The sequence below is a fragment of the Thamnophis sirtalis genome, unplaced genomic scaffold, assembly GCF_051295495.1.
Source record: "Thamnophis sirtalis isolate CommonGarterSnake01/CBP01778 unplaced genomic scaffold, rThaSir2_p1.2 scaffold_4, whole genome shotgun sequence".
Taxonomy (NCBI): Eukaryota; Metazoa; Chordata; class Lepidosauria; order Squamata; family Natricidae; genus Thamnophis; species Thamnophis sirtalis.
In genome coordinates, this window is record NW_028261384.1 from 83,703,022 (window position 1) to 83,726,087 (window position 23,066).

Sequence of the window (23,066 nt, forward strand, 5' to 3'; positions counted from 1 at the left end):
TACACTTTACACACAGTTGTACTTATTGCTATTTGTTTGCTTCCTGGACATTCAGTTTATACTTTTTTTTCTTACAGACATTACATAGCAATTCCCACAATGCAATTCGGGCAATTTATGTACGACAAACTGCGACATTATTGGTAAATGGAGAAGAGGCGGGTGATATTGAGATTGGTAAAGGCACAAGACAAGGATGCCCGTTATGCCCCCTACTGTTTATCCTCACATTAGAACCCCTTCTTAGAATAGTGAGGAGTGACACACAAATTAAAGAGTTACGAGCTAAAGCTCAGGAATTTAAGGTCCAGGCTTTCGCCGATGACCTTGTTTTTATCCTGGAGGATCCTATGGCTTCTGGGATACAACTTTTACGTAAAATAGAGGAGTACGGTAGGATAGCGGGGCTACGTATAAACAAAGAGAAGACAAAACTGTTAATTAAGAATATGACTCTGAACCAGAAAAGGGAAGAACAAAGCCTGTTAGGGATTAACATGGCCCATAAAATATAATACTTGGGAATTTGGCTCACGGAGAGATGTTCCTTTATCAAGGTAGATAACTATATGAAATTGCTACAGCAGGTATCTAAACATATGACTAATTGGAGTGGTAAACAACTGTCTTTGATGGGCAGGATTGCGACAGTCAAGACATATGTATTACCAAAATTTTTGTTTCTGTTTCTAACGGCACCAACTAAATTGGACAATTTTTTTTTAAAAATCTTTGGAGACAATAGTGGCTCGATTTATATGGCAAGGCAAGAAAGCATGAATTAAAGCCCAAATATTGCAAAAATGTAGAGAACTGGGAGGCTTCGGAGTACCCAACTGGGAAGCATATTATAATGCAGCAATTATGACATGGGTGAAGGATTGGGTGATGTTGAGTAGAAGGCGCCTATTGGCTATAGAGGGACATGACCTCCCTCAGGGATGGCATGCTTTCCTCTGGCAAGAAAGAGACACCCCCCATAGGTACTTCATGGGACATTATATTCGGAAGATTTTGATGGGGGTCTGGGAAAAGATGAGGAAAAAATACTATCTTAGGGTTCCGTGCTGGTTGGCACCATTAGAGGCCTTAACGCATCCCAGTGTATTTAATTGGACAAGAAACATAAAATATAAAGACATCATGACAGAAGATGGAAACATGAAAACAAGGATGGAATTAGAGCAACAGGGCAGGAATCTGGAATGGTGGGAATATTTACAGGTTAGAAACAGGTTTAAAAGCGATAAGGTACGGTTTGGGATCTACCCAAACCCTCAGGGGCTAGATAAGATTTTGTTTGGTGGAGACAAGAAAATGTTATCGAAGATTTACCAATTTTTGACCTGCCAAGATGCTAATGAAGAGATGGATAAAAGCCGTCTAATAGCATGGGAGAGAAACTTTGGCTATGAAATTGAAATGGGCAAATGGTGGGATCTATAGAGTAAGACCATTAAACTTACAATATCTACAGCATTCAAACAAAACATATACAAGATGGTTTATAGGTGGCACTTCCCCTCAACGAGGTTAGCCAAGATGTTCCCTGGGTTATCTCCATTGTGTTGGAAATGTGGAAGAAAGGATGGCACATTCTACCATATTTGGTGGTCCTGTACTGAGGCCACGAAATACTGGAAAAGGATTAAAAAATGGCTAAAAGAGGTTACCGGGGCAAACATGGAATGGAGACCCAAGAACCTTCTACTAAGCATTAAACCAGAAAACATGAGCAGTTCAATATGGCATTTGAGTCTACATATAATTGTGGCCGCAAGAATAACTTATGCACAATTTTGGAAATCCACTACCATACCGTCGGAAGATGCTATGATTAAAAAGATCTATGAATGTGCAGAAATAGACAGAATGACGGGTTGGCTGAGGGACAAAGGAGAAACGGAACATTACCTTAGCTGGAACTTATGGTATATGTGGGCGACAAGGAGAACAGCAGGGACTTAAAATGGGGAAAGTTAAAAGTGAACATGGGTATTGTAATAGATCCCTGAATTTTGTAATGAGAAGATGTGGCTTAGAGACCTAACAATGAGGAAGGAAAGAAAAAAGTTGGGCTGTGAATGACTGTCACCTCGGGGGTGGGGGGGGTGGGGGGTTGTATGTTTAAAATTGTATTTGTATTTGTATGTTTTACTCTTAAAAAATGTATAACTAATAAAGATTACTTTAAAAAAAAACAGAACAGAAAATATTCAGTCAAGCTTGCAGAAATATGTAGAGGTTTTATTTGCTTCTGTTCACTTCAGAGATTTGTTGAGATTTTCAATATGAGCAGAATTACATACACTTTACACACAGTTGTACTTATTGCTATTTGTTTGCTTCCTGGACATTCAGTTTATATTTTTTTTTCTTACAGACATTACATAGCAATTCCCACCAGCAATTCCCACCATAAAATAATGAAGGCATATTTTCGGTCATGATTTAATAGAAATGCTATAATGGTACAATTTACGTATCATGCCAAACTCAAAAGAAGCAAGTCATAATACAACTTAGTACAGGTAGTCCTTGACTTTTGAGCCCAAAATTTTAATTTGTTAAGTGAATTTTGCCCATTTTAAGACCTTGATTGCCACAATTGTTAAATGAATAAATGCAGTTATTAAAATTAGTCACATGGTTGTTAAGTGAACCTGGCTCCTCCACTGACTTTGCTTGTCAGAAGATCACAAAAGCTGCCCATATGACCCGGGACACTGCAACTGGCATAAACATGAGTTAGTTGCCAAGAATTTGAAATGATCATAAAAAATTTTTTTAGTGCCGTTGCAATTTTGAATGGTCTTTAAATGAAGTTAGTCAAGGACTACATGTGTTACAGAAGTTTTTTTCCCATGTGTGCCTAGCTATTTGTAAATTTAAATTGTTCAAAGACAATGAACAATTTCCTGCAGTTACTGTATAACAAAAACAGGTATCTGAGGTTCAAAATACTTTCTGAATCAGTTTCAAAGTACATACAGCCGTGTGAAATACAAATCAGCATACCAAAACATGAACAAGCAAACAAAAATGGCCACTGAGTCTCCTTCCAAAAGATGAGGTTTAGGTACTGAAATCTACCATTTCAAAAATGGACTGAATTGAAAGTAGATGGAGATTTAAATATAATGTCCGTGGTCTTTCTTTCAGAAGATATGAAATAATCTATCCAACTTTTTAAAAAACTAATTTAAGGTCAAAATCAATAAAATAATGAAGTCCTATTTGTAATTTTGTCCCTCATTCGCATATAAAAGCAGATGAAGATGATAATGTGTAAAGGCAAAGAAATATTTCAGTTGAACTTGTTTCCTGGTAAGGACTTGCATATAGCCACACAATTTTCATGACAACAATGAAGACGTTCTTTGCCACTGTCTTTTTAAATGTTCAGCCTAGCCTATAGCCAGTGGTGACAATATATGCATATAAAAAGGGTGAAGTTTTGATCATAATGCTGTGTCTACCATGTTGGAGATTCAGACCCCTTAAAAACACCTTGGATGCTCCTGGTGATTTCCCATTCAAATACTAACAAGTTTCAACTCTGCTTAACTTCCTTGAGATCATCCAAAATCAGCTTACTGTTGCCACCTGTTTTGGCCATCTAATTTTACCTTGAAAAGCGAACCTACTTTTCTTCCTATCATTTATTTTTCATTAGTCTTCATGCAAAATTTTAAGTTCAAAATTAAGAAAGAAGGCTCTGGGATGGTAACGGTCTTCCCTGAATAAACCCAGCGAATCACTTCCAGTTAAATGGCTCAAATAACATTTTATAACTCTGTATAGTAAAAACAATTACTCACTTGTACAAGCCATAGTGAGTGGATCAGATTCCTTTCGGAAATAATTCTCTTCACAAATACAGGATGTTGATGCTTCTTCACGTGTGAAACTGTGTGGAGGGCATTTGGTGCATCCTTGACTTTGGGATGAATTCTTAAAGAAACCCAGCTGGCATGCTGCAAGAGAAGAGTCAATAGTTAGGAGATATTGCTTTCTTGTGAACATTAGCACACATTTCTATAATGAAATCTTCAGGAACAAGCTCTGATTGAAAAGAAAAAGTACATCGAAATACTTTAGTGAGTAATGAAAATGGGCTTCCTATCTATTTTGATAGATTCATTCTTTGTCAATTTTGAAAAGGTAGACTGAATTATAGTTAAAATATACAACTATGTGGAATTATTTGGTAATACTTAGAAAGCAGGATGGATGGCTAGATGGATTGATATATTCAAATAAACCTGAATTATGAGAGGAGACAGATTTCATAAGATGTAGTATTCTTAAAATGTTGCAAGGTTTGGATTATTTTTATTTTTGTATTTCATTTTATTTTTTATTTTATTTTTGGAGAGTGGCATTATATGAAATTACACTTAATCCCCCCCATCCCCATATCCAATTCAACCCCGTGGAGTTTCTTTTATAAGTAATAGCAGATCTCCCTTTAGATTCTGCTCAATTTCTATTAGAAATGAGGCGGATTTCTTTATTTGCAATAAATCCTGGGTTTCCCCCCCTTTTTTTTAAAGGAAGGAAAATGACAGATCTTCTCCCCCCCCTCCCGCCGCCCCCCCTCGCCAAAAGGAGACCAGAGAAAAGCAACCAGATCGAAAGGAAAGGAGATATGATCATGTTTGGAAGAGCCTCCTCCTTGCCGCGCTGCCGCCGCTGGAAAGCCCCCCCCCCCATCTAAGGCCGCCAGACGGCTGTTGCAAAAATGTCACGGCGGCGCGCGCACGGGCAGGAGGGGAGGGAGCCTCGCCCCTCATCGGGTGCTGCGAACGAGCCGAGCAGAGCGAAGGAAACCACTGCCCTCTAAAGGCCACATCGGGAACGACACTTCAGAGAAATAAAAACTTTTTTTTAACGGTGTCCTTTTTAAAATTGATGATTCGGCGTCTTTTTTTTCTTTTGGAAAATCGGGACTTTTTGAACACTCCGCGGGACATGGGACAAATTTTGGAAAATCGTGACTGTCCCGCCAAAAGCGGGACATCTGATCACCTTAGCCTAGAGGATCTGCAAACAGACATTTCATATCTGATTGCTTCCTTAAAGTATGTTGAAAGCCAGATATGTCCAATTGTCTTCACAATTTAGTATCTCTATAGTCAAGCTACTTCAGATTTCAGTCTTCAAACCATCAGGAGGAGTGGAAAGAGAAAATGAGCATTGACTTATTTTCAGAGAACAAGCAAATAACACCAGAAAAGAGGTGTGGATGATGGATTTTAAAACAGAATTCAATCCAATCCATTTTCTGCTTGAACTAAGCAAATATAATGTGAACTAGCAAACATGGCCCAGTTTGGATAAATGTTGGGCCTATGAATTTTGGGTGACATACAATTATATATTGCTACATGTCCTCTAAAAACAGTAGCAATATATATTGAAACCACCACCAACAGTATAAACAACAGTAAATAAGTACCACTATTTTAAGGCGGTGGGGGAGGCACCCACAGAGACAGAAATTATTCTTGTAGGAACTTGTTTGGACACTGATACTTTCTGAGACCCAAAAGTGGATATAAATTAAAAGTTTATATAGCCTGAAAGTGCATTCATAATTGAATTTCTATTTTTGCACTGTTCATGAATCACCCAAGCTTTATGGTTCTTGGCATGAAATGCAGGATTATTTACCCCAAAGCTATCTCTAAACATTGACTTATACAGAGAGCTGTTTTATATTACATTTCAATATCCAAAGGGATGGAGGTGGCAGGCAGGAGAATCCTTATCATACTTCATATATGAAAGCTATAACTAAATCCACTTGTATCCAGAATGAAAGCAATACATAAACTCCTATTGCAGCTTGTCTACAAAGAACAGGCTCTTTATCTTAAATTTATTGAGTTAAAATAGGTAAAATTATTATAACATAAAATATATGATATGGTGCTATTTTATGCAAACTAACAATTCAGGATTCTTTTATAAATTTTGATAAAAAGTGCAATTTGATGATGACATTGGCAGCATGATATGCATGATATCCAATTAATTTCCAAAGGGAAGAGAAACAAAAGTTAACCTCTAAACATTTCAAAGTTTGAAAATAAATAACTTAAAATGCATTAGTAACTTGGTTGTTCAGTAAGTTAGTAATCTGGTTTTTAAGCGAATCTTGCTTCTCCATTGACTTTGCTTGTCAGAAGGTTGCAAAAAATGATCACATGACCCTGAGATACTACAAGAGTCATAGGTATGAGCCAGTTGCCAAGTATCTGAATTTTGATCATGTAAGGAGATGCTACAAAGATTGTAACTGTGAAAAATGGTAATAAGTAACATTTTTTTCAGTGATGTTGTAACTATGAATGGTCACTAAATGAACTGTTGTAAGTTGAGGATTACCTGTACTTCAAATGATCTTGATTCTATCTCTCTGTTAATGCAGCCTAGAAGTGTATTGGCTTTTTGGCAGCTACAGCACACTGCTGGTTCATATTTGAGTGATTGTCCACTAGCACTCCAAGATTCCTCCCACAGTTATTGCTATTGAGTGATGTTCCACTTCTTCTGTGCCTGTATATTTGGTTTTTCTTGCCTAAGTATAAAACCTTACTTTTCTAGGTTGAAATTCATTTTGTTAGGTAAGGCCCAGTGTTCAAGTCTGTCAGTATCCTTGACAGATGTGCTAGAGGCCTCCGTGCTGGAGTGAACTCACTGTAACACTCGTCTCCTGAACACTGCTTCAGCGGATGCGAACTTGTCTAATTTATAATTTCATACGAAGACAGAGGCCGAGGCCCAAGTAGCTGCCCTGCAGATCTCCTCAATTGAAGCTTGCATCCCCTAGGCTATGGTGGTAGCTGCACTCCATGTGGAATGAGCTGTTATTTGACATGGCAATGGCTTGGCCCGGTGTTCATAGGGTAGGGTGATACAAGCTCTGAGCCAGCGACTGATGGTTGAAGAGATGACTTTGCGACACATCGAGGCTGGCTGGAAGGAGATGAAGAGTGCTTCAGATCTCCTAAAAGAGGCTGTCATCTTGATGTATCTTTTCAGATCCCTTTGGTCATCCAGAGTATGCCAACATCGTTCCCTGGGATGTTATGGCTTCAGGCAAAAGTCTGGCAATATGACCTCCTGGGCCTGATGGAACCAGGAGTTGATTTTTGGGATAGATGAAGGATCTAGTTGGAGGATGACCCTGTCATGGTGAATGATGCATAAGTCCTCCCTGACTAATACGGCCGTTAGCTCCGAGATCCGCCTAGCCGACATAACTAGACTGTTTCAAACATTAGATGTCTGAGACTAGAGGTGTGGATTGGTTTGAACAGAGTGCAGGTAAGGGCTGGGAGTACGGTGGAAAGCTCCCAAGATGGGAAGCAATGGATGAAGGGGGGGGTGGAGATTGGTGGCCTCTTTCGGAAAGCTACACACCTTGGGATGCTGGCTGAGAGAAATGTGAGAGTCCTTGGAAAGGATTGTTGCTAGCGCAACCACCTGGTGTCTGAGAGTGTTGGGTGCCAACCCCTTGTCGAGGCCTTCCTACAAAGAGTCCAGCACCTGCGGTATGGATGTGCAACGGGGTCAATGTGCTTGCTGGAACACCAACGAGAAAAGCTAGACCAGGTGATGCCATAGATTCTGATGGTGGAGTCTCATCTGGAAGCCTGTATGGTCCAGAAAACCACATTGGAAAGGTTATCCCATCTCAGGAGGTTCCTCTCAAGTTCCAGGTGGTCAACTGGATCCACTGAGGCTCCAGATGGAGGAAGACCCCCTGATTGAGAGAGACCCAGCCCTGAGGAATTCTCCAGGGCTTGGCAATGGAAAGGCTGACGAGATTGGCAAACTAGAGCCGTCTGTGTCAATGTGGGGCCACAAGGATGACTTCAATTTGTTCCGCTATGATCTTCCTGATCACTCTGGGCAAGAAGGGCAGTGGCAGAAATGTGTACAGGAGCCCTGGGGGCCATTGGCAATGAAGGGCATTGATCCCCTCCGGTTGAAGTGTGGGGAACCTGGAAAAGAACCTGGGTAGGTGAGCATTCTCCAGGCATGCAAAGAGGTCGACTATCGGGGGACTGAACCACATCAATATTTGAAGAAATAAGTCTGGATGCAGTCTCCATACTGACTGATCGATGGTGGTCCGGCTCAGAAAATTCACTTGAACGTTGACAACCCCGGAGATGTGCTCTGCCGTGATGGAGTTGAGGTGACATTCTGCCCACCTGCCCAGGCTCTCAGCCTCCGCCATGACAAATCTGGAACAGGTGCCTCCCTGCCAATTCACATCCGCCTTGGTTGCAACGTTGTCTGTTAGGGTCAAGACATGGTGGTATTGTATCTCTGACCTGAACCATCGCAGAGAGAGGTGGATTGCCCTCAGCTCCAACCAATTGATGCTGTGGGATGACTCCTGCATGGACCACCTGCCTTGTTGCGAAGATGTGTGCCCCACCCAAATAGGCTGACATTTGTTGTGATGGTGAGATGGGCCGGCTCCTTGAAGAGGCTGCCTCTTGTCACGGCCAGAGATTGTCACCAATATAGTGATCTGAGAACCTCTGTGGTACCTGAACTCTGGCAAGGGAGTTGCTGGCATTGGCCCTCTGTAGTGGGAGCAGGAACCACTAAAGCTCTCAAGTGCAGGCGTGCCAAGGCACTATGTTGAGGCAGGATATCATCTTGCTGAATAATTAAGACAAGATGACTACAGTCATCTGACGTGAGGTCAGGACCTGCTGAGTCATCAACTGGATGCTGTTTATCCACTCCTCGGATAGAAACACCTGGCAAGACCGGGTATCTATCACCGCCTCCAGATGAAGCAGTCTGGTGGTGGGGAACAGGTGATTCTTCTCCATGTTGAAAGATTATGTAAAGCCTGCTGGTGGGAGGATGATTGAATCAGGATACCATCCAGGTAACATTGAAGTCTTATGGGGTGTGACTAGAGAGATGCTGCTACCCCCAACAGCAACTTGGTGAAGATCCTGGTTGCCGATGACAGGTTGAATGGCAGGGCTCTGTACTGATAATGGAGTCCTGTTAAGCAGTACCTCAGGAATCTTCTTTGCAACTGTTGGTTTGGAACTTGTAGGTATGCTTCCTTCAGATCTATGGATGTTAGGAGGTCTCCCTGCCTGTAGCCAAGGATTGGCTGAAGTGACTGCATGTTGAAGCGCCTGTAGGCCAGATGGATGTTTAGCTGCTTCAAGTCCAAAATTGCCCTCCAGGCCCCTCAAGTTTGGGAACTAGGAACAGGATGGAGTAGAAACCTCTGCCCTCCTGGTCTATGAGAACCCTTTCGATGGGCCTTATCTCAAGAAGATGGTGTATCTCGCCTTCCATGAGGCCCCTCTTCGTCAGGCAGGAGGGAGTGGGGCAAGGGATAAAGCATGGGGGGAAATGAACTCCAGGGTGAGGCCCTGCCTCACTGTCTGGAGGACCCACTGGTCATTGGAGATCGACTCCCACTGGCTGGCGAATAGCTGAAGACACCTGCCTATGGGAGGGATCAAATGGTGGCCACTTGTTGCAGCAAAAGGGTCTGGAATTGGACTCTCCTCGAAATGGCTACCTAGAGAAATTACTCTGCTTGTTCCTATCCTGAAATGGCTGCTGGTCTTGGGAACAATCAGAGCCTTGGATATAGGGACGGTAAAAAGAGGACGTGGAAGGTGCCAGATTTGGCACGCCTGAGGCGCTTGCCTGGAAAAATAGGACGTTCACCTACGATCTGCCTTCTTGGGGACAGAGGGGAGGACCTTGTTTTCCATAAGGACTGGGTCCAAGGAATCCCCAAATAAGTTCCCGGCCTTGAAGGGAGATGCTGCTAACTTCCTTTTTGACCTCATGTCCGCATTCCAGTGGTGAAGCCACAAGAAGCGTTGTGTGGTAACGTTAGAGGCCAAGGTCCTGGACACAAACTTGGCAGCACTGAGTGTGGCATCCACTGAATACTTAACTGCTGCTATTATCTTATTTATGTCCTGGCGAGGATAGTTTGGCCTGGAGCTTGCGAAGCCATAGTATGGAGGCCCTATTAAAGAAGGATGCAGACATGGATGCCTTAATGGCCCACACTGCAGCCTAGTGGGTCTTGTGGCAGTACTGATCAGTATTTTCAAAGGCAGAAAATAATGAAACTATATAATTTGCAATATTTTCAAAATTCTTTTTAGCACACAATAATTAACTTCACTGTTTTTGAAGTGCCATGATATATTCCTTGAGAATAGAATAGAATAGAATAGGACCTTGGATGTCTTCTAGTTCAATTCCCTGCTTAGGCAGGAAGCCTTGTATCAGGGGTTTCAAACTCAAATTTCATTGAGGACTGCATCAGGATTGTGGTTGCCCTTCGGAGGAGAGGGGTTTGGGGCCAGAGTTGGCATAGCCTGGTAGTCGCAGCTGACTGAGTGGGTGGGCATGGCCAGCTGGACATTGCTCACATCAAGCTGGGGCCTCAACCGGATGAGCCTCATCAACCTACTCAGGCTTTGTGTGGGCCCCCGGACAGCAGTGTGGGTTTCCAGGAGCCCTGGGCTGCAGTTGCCCAGCCCTTAAGCTCCTGGGGTACCAGGACCCTGCAGCCTGGCCCTGCTTCCCCAAAGATGCTTGGTTGCGCTTGGCTTCTCAAGGCTGCTGCTGCTGTGTTTGCTCTCCTTGCTTGGGCTGGACTTCCTGGGATGGGAGAATGAGAAGCAGTGGGGCTCCTGCTGGAGGGGGCTGCTCTTGGTGGTGCCATAGTCGCGAGGCGAGGCAAGGTGAGGCAGATGGTGAAGTGGGAGTGGCTGCAAGGCCCCAAGGTGCATGGGTGCAGGGCATATGGGGCTGGGCTTGAAGAGGGAAGAGTGGGGAGAGGAATCTCAAGTGGAGGAACACGATTTGGCCCACTGGGTGGTCATGCAGCCACCTGCCCCATCCCAGCCACAGCAGCCATGGGCAAGCAAAAACAAACAGTTGGAGTGGGTAGGGGACTGCCCGGCACATCCAGCAGGCTGATCACATGTCTCCCCCCATGCCTCAGCCTCTGCCTGCTGCTGGGAGGCCTAGTCCAGCAGTCACAGCACTTGGGCCCACCTGCGTTGTGTGGATTGTAGAGCCCCAAGGCGCAAATGTGGGCTACAACTGCTGCTGAACACTGTCTGTGCATGTACCAGGGTCAGCCAGTCCCCCCCCCCAGAACCGCCCTGCCGGCCAAATCTGAGCTCATAGCGGGCCGAATCCGGCCCATCGGCTTTGTGTTTGACATATCTGCCCTATGTCATTTCAGATAAATAGTTGTTCAGTCCCTTTTTAAAAGCCTCCAGTGTTGGAGCATTCACAACTTCTGGAGGCAAGTTGTTCCGTTGGTCAATTGTTTTAATTGTCAGGAAAATTCTTAATTCTAGGTTGTTTCTCTCCTTCATTAGTTTCCATCATTGCTTCGTGTCCTGCCCTTGGGTACTTTGAGAATAGTCCAACTCCCTCTTCTTTGTGGCAACCCTTGAGATATTGGAACATTGCTAGCATCCTGTAATGAATGCTACAAAATAACATGCTGTCAGATCTGAAGCAGCAGAATGACTTCGTTTCTAATCATACAATGGTTCAGGTGATCATACAATTATAATTAATATGTATGCTTGTATCTAATTGTAAATTATAAAATGAATAATAAAATCAGTTGCTGGAATTGGGTATCTCTAGTTTAATGAAAAGAAGAACTAGATCTGACAGTATGTTATTTTGTGGCATTTTTTACAGGATGCTAGTTAAATCTGTCAAGGAGTCAAAGAAGCAATTTATGTGTTCAATTTAGTGCATTCCTTTGCTTACTTCAGGCTCCTTTGATTTCATCAGAAAGATGCGAATAGAATGCAAAATGGAATGTCTTTCCAAAGCAACTTGAAAAATAGCATGTAGGAACACAGCTCCCACAATATTCTTTATAATATGCAGACACTCTATGTCAACACTCACTTATGGCTAACTTTCATTAGTTAAAATCAATTGATTTTTTTATAATACTCAACACTTTTTATAATATCCAATATTAAAATTAAGATGAGACCTAATTAAATGATAACATAAAACAAATAATTGAAGGTTAAAAGGGAACTATTTTAAGATTACAGCTGTAATTAACTGCAGAAGAATAGAAATAAAAATAGAGAAATTAAATACAATAAATATTATTTGCTAATCTGATGATTTATGCTACTCCAGCATTAAAACAGATAAAATTTCAAAATAGGCATGTTGTTGGTCTTTTAGTGCAACCTTCTAAGCAATGGGATTAAACGCACTCTCTGAAACGTTATTTCCAACATTTCTAATTGCGGATGGAGTGACTGGATCTTTAAAGAATAAGAAGTTACTAGTTGACTAAAATTCAATCATAAGGATTCAGGAATGATATATTGCCAATATATCTAGAAAATCTCAGTGAAGAATCATAGGGCTGGAAGGGACTTTGGAGGTGTTTTAGTCCAACTGCTAGCCAAGACAGGAAACCTTACTGCCTGGACAAATGGCTGTCCAATCTTTTCTGAAAACTTTCAGTGATGGAGTACCCACAATTCCAAGAGGCAAACTGTTCAATTAATTAACTGTTCTAACTGTCAGGAAATTTCTCCTTAAACTAGATTTCTAATTAACAAGTTTTCATCTATTCCTTCTTTGGAGAATAAGTCAATCCCCTCTTTTCTGTGATAGTCTCTCAATTATTGGAAGACAGCTATGCAATCATCCCAAGCCTTCTCTTCCTTAGGCTAGGCATACCTAGTTTCCTTAATTGTTCATCATACAATTTAATCTCCAAAGTCCTTATCATTTTGTTGCTCTACTCTGCAGTTTTTCTAGGGTCTTTTTTGTTTTGTGATTATCAAAACTGGATGCTGTATTCAAAGTGTGGCCTCACTAGTGCAGTACAGAACAATAGTATTATTTCCTCTGATCCTGATGCTATTTCTCTGTAGGATGCAGGCTAGAACTGCATTGGGGTTTTTTTGGCAGCTCCAGCACATTGCTAGTTTATACTTAAACAAGACACCAAGATCCCTCTCACAGTTACTGCTGTTGAGCCCGGTATGTCAATTCTAAACCTGTGCATTTAGTTTTACCTGCCTAAGTGTAGAACCTTACTTTTCTTACTACTGAACTGCATCTTCTTGAATAGGGCCCAATGCTCAAATCTACCAAGACTCTTCTGAATCTTGAATCTATCTTTCAGACATTTCTCAATCCCCAGCCCCAGCCCCAGTTTAGCTTGTTGTCTGCAAATTTGATGTATTCCCCTTCTAAAGCCTCATCCAAATCATTTATGAAAATGTTGAAGAGCACTGGGCCCAAGAAAAATGCTGAAGTATATTACTACATGTTTCCTCCATGTAGATATAGTTCCATTGAGGACAACATGCTGAGCACAGTGATTAGACAACTGTGAATTCATCTAGTGGGGATTTTTCTATCCCACACTGTTCTATCATACCAAAATGTGGACTATGATCTACTTTGTCAAAAGCATTTCTGAAATTAAACTATGTCCACAGCTTTTCCCTGATCCACTAATTTAGTCACTTTGTCAAAGAAGAAGGTTTGTCTGGCATGATTTCAGTGGTTCCGAGATATCATCTGTCAATTTCTTCAGAACCCTGGGATGTAAACCATGTGGTTCTTGTGACACGAATTCACCTAAGTAGGTAGGTTTTACCAATTTCTTACCTATTTTGGCAGGAGACTGAGCTGCTGTTGAAGAAAATATGTTTTTATTTGGATATCACTTCTGGAGTTTGTGCTTGTGAAGAAAAAAGAAAAAAACTTTGACTTTGGTTTTGTTGATCAGGAAGATTTGCTGTTGTGGGAATAGCTAGTTATACGGTAATGTGTAAAAACAAAAAAATTAGGTTGGAGTATTTACATCTTGTACTGTACCAAGAAGAGTTGGAAGTAAATGCCCTTTTTCTTTCTTTTTCTCTTTCCCCTTGTATCTCACACAGTTTTCCCCATTCCCCTTCTTCCCTTAATTTCCTGTTTTTTCTTCTCTTCTTTGTATTTATATAGTAAAACAAAATCTTTTTTAAAAAGTCTTCTAGCTCCTTTTGCGTGTGTGTGTGCAAATAAAGTGTGGGTGGAGGTTCATTTTCTAAGCTTGTGGGTTGGTTTTCGAACATTTCATTAGCAGGCTAGGTAACACCTTCAGAAGAATTTAGGGGATGCCAGTGTCAGAGAAAGAGCCTCTACCCTCATCCTACACACAGGCTACAGATTTCACCACTATCATATATATGTGCATCTTCAAGTTAGTGTTGAGTCCTGCCAATTTAGACTAATCCCTGATATTTTCTTGGTAATATATTTCAGAAGTGATTAGTGCTGAGTGAGAGGGACTAGTCCAAAGTCACTTAAGTGGCTTGTGTGCATGGTGAGAATAGAAATAACAGTATCTAAATTTGTACCCTGATCCCTTAACTACTATACCAGCCTGGCTCTCTCTAGCATCCCCTTGTCCTTCAATTAGTTTCTGTAACAAGGAGTAACCTGTCAAAGGCACTGTGAAACGATTGGTCTACAAACGTAACTATGCTAATGTTAAATCTGTTTTTAGATATGTTTACTGAAATCTAAAGTCTGCACTTGTTATCATTAATTTTTATGCTCATAATATGTGCCTTCTAAAGATTTAACCTAAATTAATGGTATCTTGCTGTATTTCTTAAGGTCCCTTTGGTTAATGGAAAGAGAATAAAGTCAAGTATAATTTGTGCCAAGAGGACTTAGACATTTCATGCTTCAGCTCAATCAGTACCTATTTAACGCATGTCTCTGACTAAACTGCCATTGATCTATGAAAGAAGCATCTCACTAAATTTCCCCAAATAGACACACACACTATAGACCCAAAATGGCTCAAAATGACCCAATTCACCAAATAGACTTTGCCCATAAAGCAATATAATAACCTACATAAAAGAAGGGTTTGGGGGATATTTTTGTTGCTTATTTCCTCTGTGTTATACCTAGGGAGAGACACAACAGTATAGTTATTAAAAAAACTTAGAACTACTATAAAACTATTTCCTGGGTTTTCTCTTGTTCCCCTGAAAGTAATTTCCTTTTGTATCTTGTTTGTGACTATAAGCACAGCAGCAATGTCTGATCTTCATGAAAGACACTAGGAGCCCTATTTTTTGGCAGCAGAATAGAGCAAGATATGCTCAGAACAAATAATAGAAAATTTTGTGGACTATGTGAAATGGAACTCTTTCAGCTATAGTAATTGGTTTATTCTGAATTCAATTCTTTGGCAAGAAAGGATAATCTTAGTGATTTTCTCTGCTAATTTTATCCCCTGGCAACTTTCTGACGATAGGCTGGTCCTCAAATATCAAAACTTTTCTTTCAAGACTCGGAACAGATAACAAGGAATACAACAGATGTGTGGTGTAATATGAAAGAGATGGGAGGGGAGAGAGAGAATGAGGGAGGGAGGGAGAAGAGTGTTGAATTGTGGGAGCAACTTTGAGACAAACAGTTGAAAAATATTCTAAGCTTGAAATGTTCTAAAGTTGAAACAATAATTTTGAGTATTCTGTATTGGCATCTTCCAATATATTATACCAAGCAACTCAGGACCAAACTGATTGTTTTGAATGTTCTCATGTCCAGTTACACATTTCTTTTCATATAAATTCCTCTTGGCCAATGATGGTGAACCTATTTTGGCTTGCATGCCAAAAGCAGGGGGGGGAGCGCAGGGGGGGTCATGCACTGGTGTGCCACTCATGCTTTCCCCCTCTGCTGTGCACATGCAAGTGCGACCACCACTCCCGCTGCTTTTGGCACTCTTTTTTTGCCCTCCCCAGGCTCCAGAGGCTTTCTAGGAGCCTGAGGAGGGCAAAAACAGCCTCCCCGCCACCCTCCCCAGGCCCTCCGGAGGCTTCAGGAGCTTCCCTGGAGCCTCCAGAGCATGAAAAACTGGCCCTACAGGCAAACCAGAAAGACCGATGGGTAACCTGAATGGTCATTCTCTAGGTGCTGCAGAGTGTCCAAGCATGGGTTAACTTCAGCTTGCTGCCCAAGGAACTGGGCTTTAAAACTGGTTGTAGCTCCGCCTCTTGGTTGCCTCAGAGGCTCAGTTTCAAAAAACGAAGAAGACCAAATAGTCCACAACTCGAACCAGTCTAAGTCCAAGTCCAAGACATAAGGTGAAAGAAACACACCTTGCGGCCCCACCTCAAGGGTGGGTTTGGACACTCCGCAGCACCTAGAGAACGACCATTCAGGTAAGCCAATGGTCTTTCTCCTAGGCCAGTGATGGCGAACCTATGACACGCGTGTCAGTGCTGACACGCGTAGCCATTTGGGGTGACACGCACAGGATTTCATGCGATTCATCCTCGGCTCCTGCACGGCCGCCGAGGATGAAAGAATCTGTGCTGGAGGAACGGGAGGGGGACGTGTGATCTCCCCTGCCCACACTCACTTACTGTATCGCCGCCGCCCCTTTCGGAGCGCAGGGGCTGCTGGTAAGGCGTGTGTGCCGTGCGCACACACGTCATCACCGCGGCGAGGGAGGACCCGCAGGAGAGGAGCGCGGGAACAGTGCGCGCCTCTCTCCAGTCAGGCCGGCACAGAGAGTCTACTCCTGGGACTGTCGGTTACGACCGCACCACAGCAGGGAACAGCGGAGTGCCAACGGGAACTGTGAGCGCCATTAGCAGCAACTATAAATTGCGCAAAATTATGTTTTTGTCGAAGTGACACACAACGCGAGTTATGCTCGATTTTTTGCCGATTTTTGACACACCACGCCAAAAAGGTTGCCCATCACTGTCCTAGGCGCTGCTTGGAGTGTCCAAGCATGGGACATGCCAAAGCTATGTCGAAGTCAGGAGGGAAGAAGAAGAACTGTCCGGGGCCGCGGCACTCGCCACGATTCTCTGTAAGACTCTCCTCCCAAAGGATGCCTCAGCGGAGGCGAATGTATCAAGTTTGTAGTTTCGGATGAATGGAGACCACATAGCACGGCAAATTTCCTTAAACGGTGCTTGAGTAGCCTAAGTGGCCGACGTTGCTGTGCTCCTTGTAGAATGGGCGATAATACAAGGAGGAACCGGTCTGGCCTGAGTCTTGTAAGTCATCTTGATGCTTGCTCTGAGCCAGCGTCCAATGGTGGAGGACGTGACCTTCTTTCCCATGGAAGCAGATTGGAATGAAACAAATAATGCTTCCGACTTATGGAAAGGAGCGGTCCGCTTCATGTATATGCGCACTGCCCCCCGCACGTCCAACTTGTGCCACGTCACTTCTCTCTGGTTCCTGGGATGAGGACAGAAGTCCAGAAGTATCACCTCTTGTGCCCTGTGGAAAATGGTGTTAATCTTCGGAATGAAGGCAGGATCCAACCATAAGATGACTCTATCGGAGTGGAAGATGCAGAGGTCACCTCTGACTGACAAGGCGGCCAACTCCGATATCCTGCGAGTCAAGGTGATGGTGACCAGGAAGGCAGTTTTAAGGGTGAGGTGGCAAAGACCCACCATCCGCAACAGCTCAAAGGGGGGTCAGCAAGCGCCTGTAGAACAACAGTCAAGTCTCAGGTAGGGTACCTATGGATGGGAGGCGGACAGATGTTGGACGCCCCTTTTAGGAAGCCCCGAACCTGGGGATGTCTGGAAAGTGGTAGCTGAGAGTCAGTGGACAGAATGGTGCCCAGGGCAGCCACTGTCTACAGAGAGTGTTGGGCGCAAGGCCCTTGTCCAAACCGTCCTGCAGAAATTCGAGGACCTGTGGGATGGTCGCGGATGAAGCCACTATCTGACGGTTGAGGCACCCAGGTCGCTTCATAAATTCTGATGATGGAAGGTCGTCTAGAAGCTTGAATAATCTGGATGACTCTGTTGGAAAAACAGTGAAGCCTCAGGAGGTCCCCCTCAAGTGCCAGATGGCCAACTGCAGCCACTGGGGCTCTGGTGTTGGACGGCCCCCTGGCTGAGGGAGATTTGCTCCTGAGGTATGCGTCATGGCCGGGATACCGACAGGCTGACCAGGTCGGCGAACCAAGTCCTCCTCGGCCAATGAGGAGCTACCAGCAGCACCTCCGCCCCCTCTTCCAGTATCTTCCGGATGACCTGCAGGATCAGAGGAATAGGAGGGAAGGCATACAATCGACCTAGAAGCCAGCGGGATCATAAAGCGCCTGTGCCCTCCACCCTGGGGCAGTAGAATCTGGTGAAAAACTGGGGGAGGTGCGTGTTGGCTGGCGAGGTGAACAGGTCGACCACTGGTGGCTGAACCTTCGGGACAGCTGGCAGAACAGTCTCGGATGCAGCTGCCATTCTGAGTTCTGGATGGTGGTCCTGCTTAGCCAGTCCGCCGTCACATTGAATACGCCGGAGATGTGGTCTGCTTGAATTGAGGCCAGATGTTTCTCCGCCCAGCGACCCAGGGCCTCCGTTTCTGACATCAGAGCCAGGGACCGCGTGCCCCCTGATGATTGATGTAAGCTTTGGCGGCTATGTTGTCCGTCAGAATCAGTACATCGCGGCCCCTGACCTGGTCGAGGAAATGGCGCAAGGCGAGTTTGGCCGCCGGAAGCTCTAGCCAGTTGATGTTGTGGGTGAGCTCCACCTGCGACCATCTGCCCTGGACTACTGAGGTCCCTAGATAAGCGCCCCAGCTGAAGAGATTGGCATCTGTAGTGATTATCAGGCACTCCGGTTCCCTGAAGTGAGGAGAGCCTCCGACAGCCACCACTTGAGGGATCGGAGCACCTTCGGGGGGACCCATATCACGTGTCTGGAGTTGCTGGCCTTCTTCCTCTGGAGAGGGAGCAGAAACCACTGCAGTTCTCGCATGTGCAACCATGCCCATGGGACCACCGAAATGCACGACACCAGCTTCCCCATCAGCTGCGAGAGAGAGCCAATCGACGCTGACCTGATCAAGCGGATGATCCTCACCAGGGTCCAGATGCTGTCCACACTCTCCTGAGTAAGGAAGACTTGGCAAGTCTCGGAGTCGATGATCGTTCCAAGGTACTGGATTCTGCAGGTCAGGGTCAGGTGACTTTTGGCGAGGTTGACTGAGAACCCGTGGAGCTGCAGGACCTTGATGGTGGTGTTCAAGTCTGCCCGGGCCTGCCCCCCCCCCTGGACAATGAGTGGATAAGGATGTCGTCCAGGTAGCATTCCAATCTCATGGGAAGAGACCGGAGCCGTGGAGCCACAGTGTGGATATTGGTGAATGTCCGCGGGGCCGACGAGAGTCCGAAGGGGAGAGCCTTGTACTGGTAATGGTGATCGGCGAACTGGAACCTCAAGAACTTGCAATGCGCTGGGTGGATCGGAACATGCAGGTACGCTTCTTTCAGGTCAATCGACGTCAGCAGATCGCCCCGTCTGACGCAGCCCAGGATAGTCTGGAGGGACTGCATTTTGAAGCGCTTGTACACTAGATGTTTGTTCAGCTTCTTGAGGTCCAGAATCGCCCTCACCCCCCCCCCCCGATGACTTGGGGACCAGGAAGAGGATGGAATAAAAACCCCTGCCTTCTTGACCCCTAGCGACTCCTCTATGGCCGCTATCTCCTGGAGGTGTTCAATCTCCGCCCTCATCAGTTGGAGCTTGTGGGCGGACCTGGGGATGGGGCAACAGAGGAAGGTTCTCGAGGGAAGGGACAGGAATTCCAGGGTCAGCCCGTGGCGGACCGTGTTCCTGACCCAACTGTCCATCGTGGTCTCCTCCCACTGGGCGGCATGGAGCTGGAGATGGCTGCCTATGGGGGGAACCCTGTGACGGTCACTTGGATTTCCGAAAGGGTTTGTTGGAATAACCCCCTCAGAATGGCTTGCGGAACTCTTGCTGCCTGCCTCTGTCCCTAAACGAGGACCTATCCTGGGAGCGATCCTGTGGAGGAACATAGGCGTGACCGGGGCCGCCTGAGGAAGTTGTCACCTACAAAGCCCTTCATGGTATTGGATCTGGGTACTTGAGAGACTGCCTACTGCCAATCACCTCCACTCGACCAATTAGATCCCATAGATTAGGCCTCCTCTGAGTTCCATCAGCCGGTCAGTGTCGACTGGCAACCACGCGGAGGAGAGCCTTCTCGGTGGCAGCTCCGACCCTATGGAACGAACTCCCCGTGGAGATTCGTACCCTCACCACCCTCCAGACCTTCCGCATAGCCCTTAAAACCTGGCTGTCCCGACAGGCCTGGGGCTAAAGACCTCAACCCCACCCGAATTGTATGAATGATGTGCTTTTAATGATGTATTGTCTTATGTGTTTAATTTGGTTTGTCCTCCCTTCCCTTTGAACTGTGAGCCACCCTGAGTCCCCCCAGGGAAAAGGGCAGCATACAAATAAAGCACCTATACCTATACCTATACCTAAGTGGAGGGATCGCTGTTTCGAAAGGAATTCTTATGAAAGGGCTGACCCTTACGTTCCTGCTTCTTAGTGACTGGAGGGAGCACTTTGCGTTTATTCTTGGACTCAGTCAGGGTCCCCAAAGAGCTTTCCCCCTTTGAAGGGAGCGGAAGCCACCTTCCATTTCGCCTTCATGTCAGCCTGCCAGTGGCGAAGCCACAGCAGGCACCTCAAGGTGACGTTCAAGGCCAGGGCCCTAGATGAAAATTTAGTGGCCGTGAGAGAGGTGTCAGCGGCATACTCCACAGCGGCAATAATCATATTGACGTCCTGCCTAGTCCTGGAGTCTCCTGCCGGAAACCCTGCTAGCAACTTTCGAAGCCAGAACAGGACTGCCCTGCCAAAATAGGAAGAGGACGCGGAAGCGCGCATGGCCCAGGCGGTAGCCAAGTGGGTCTTGTGAGCCGCAGATTCTGCCCTCTTGTCCTCCGCCTTAAGCCCTTCCAGCAATTCCGCAGGAAGGGAGGAGGGAGAGGTGAGGGACATGATGGGGTCGTCCACCTGAGGAAGCTTCAGGAGCTCCTCCAGTGAGGCATCCATAGTGTACAGCTTCCTGTCCATTCCACTGAGGTTGGCCATGGACCCTGGTTGGGCCCATTGCCGCTGAATTACATCTAGGAACAATTGAGGGGCTGGAACTAAGTCCAGAGGTGGAGGCACCTCCTTAAATAAGCCTGCTCCAGGATCCTGGGGCCCTATGGTTACTCCAGTGGCTTGCTCAGATGCAGTTTTGGCCATGGGGGCTGGAAGGCCCATCTGGGGCCTGGCTGCCTGGGCCTTGGTGAGAATGGCCCTAAACATAGCGGGGTTGAAGAGGCCTGAACTGGTGGTCTGCTCAGGGGTGAGGTTCTCATCATCCGAGAGAACCGGAACCTCTATCTTGGCCTCCTCCAAGTCTGAGACTTTGCTAAGGCCCGTTGGGGCAGGAGAGGACGCCATAGCCTCAGAGCTTTTGGGGCATGCAGTATGGCTCACAAAAAGTTTGGGCGCCACAGAGGGCAACTTAGCTGCTAACTGCAACATGCCATCAGAAATACCCCGTGATATGGCATGAGCCACAACCTCCTCCACGGCCTTAGATAGCATGCCCTCCTGACCCTGAGGCGGAGGGGGCTCCAATTCAGAAGGAGCCAAGGATTCCTCCTCAGCCCCTGAATCTAAGTCTGCCAGGGAGTCCACAGCCATAGAATGAGTTGGTGACCCCAGAGATGCCCTAGGAGGATTGGGGGGAAACCAATCGTTGCCTGGGCCTAAGGGTGATTCCCCTTGCTGGAAGTCACTTCTGGGAGACCTACCTCCGGATTCACTTGGAGTGGGGCCCAGGGGATTCTTGCGCTGTGCAGCCTGGGCCTTCTGGAATTGTTTATCCAGGGCCTTCTGGCAGTGCACCGCCATCCTTTCTTCGGCCTTAGAGGCCATCCCTGCTTTGGGCTGATTCTCCCTGGGGGAAATGCCCACCCCAACACCCTTGGCCATTGGATTGGGCCTACTTCGCTTGCTGGGTGTAGGCCTGGTCAGGCTGCCTCCTTGCTTCTCTTCGTTGCTATGCTGAGGGCTTATCTGCTTCTCCATGCTGCCAGCAATCAGAAGGAACAGGCCTGATGAAGGATGGGCCTGGGCCTCACGTTGGACCTTGAGAGGTATTAGGCCCTGAACGACAGATGAGGCCTTAGTGGAGCTGGCTGCTGGATCACCCTTGCGCCTGCAGATCCTCTTGAGGCAGGTAGGAAGGCTGGTTAGGCCCAAGTTCCCCGCGGCCGCTGGTCTGAGAAAGAGGAGGGCAAGAGCTTGCCTGGCCACCCAGTGCAAGGCTCTAGGCTTAGGGCGGCCCTCCGCAGCTATCTGATGAGGTGGGACAGGCTGCGCGGCAAGGCAGGAGCCCAGAAACGGAACGCGCCAAATTCAGTTATCCAAAATGGTGCCTGTTCGCGCACGCACGCAATTGGAGCAGCGACGGGGCTTCGGGGAGCCTAGCGCTCCTCGTAAGGGGATCCCTGGCTACCTAGCTCGCCCCTCAGGCTCTAGGGCTGCTTCTCAGAGCACCCCGACCTTAGAATTCGCCCAGAACAGCGCCTGGGCTGTCAGCGCTCCAGAGAGCCTGTCCCAGTGTTGCGGAGGCAAACGGAGCGATCGGAGGCTTGATAACAACAGAAAAAAAACTGCAAACCAAACGCTAAGCTAAATACTAAGCTAAAAACGAAGAAATAAAATAAAAGGAGCTACACTAAGGATTAGGGGTCCAGCTTGCTGCTCAAGGACTGGAGCCCCAGAAATACATCCTATAGGGCGACTGAGTTTTTTGAAACTGAGCCTCTGAGGCAACCAAGAGGCGGAGCTACAATCAATTTTAAAACTCAGTTCCTTGGGCAGCAAGCTGAAGTTAACCCATGCTTGGACACTTCAGGCAGTGCCAAGGAGAAGTTCAGGAATGGATTTTCAGTTTGCTCGTATGGCCGTTTTTCACCCTCCAGAGCCTTCAGGAGGTTTCTTTGAAGGCTCCGGAGGGCGAAAAACAGGCTTATGGCCAAACTGGAAGTCATGTGCTCTGCCAAATGGCTCTGTGTGCTACCTGTGGCATGTGTGCCATAGATTCGCCATCATGTCTCTAGGCCACTCAGTCATGCACCATTGCAACAACATACAAAT

General features: G+C 45.9%; 1 protein-coding gene across 11 annotated transcripts in view; it reads right to left on the reverse strand.

Moving 5' to 3' along the window:
* The window catches only part of EPHA5 (EPH receptor A5), a 223,685-nt gene that overhangs the window by 99,879 nt on the left and 100,740 nt on the right, over positions 1-23,066 (reverse strand). For all 11 annotated transcript variants that reach the window (XM_014062024.2, XM_014062025.2, XM_087713222.1 and 8 more), the window contains exon 4: positions 3,822-3,977. In XM_014062024.2, coding sequence (XP_013917499.2) covers positions 3,822-3,977 — 156 coding nt within the window. The remainder of the gene's footprint in view (positions 1-3,821; positions 3,978-23,066) is intronic.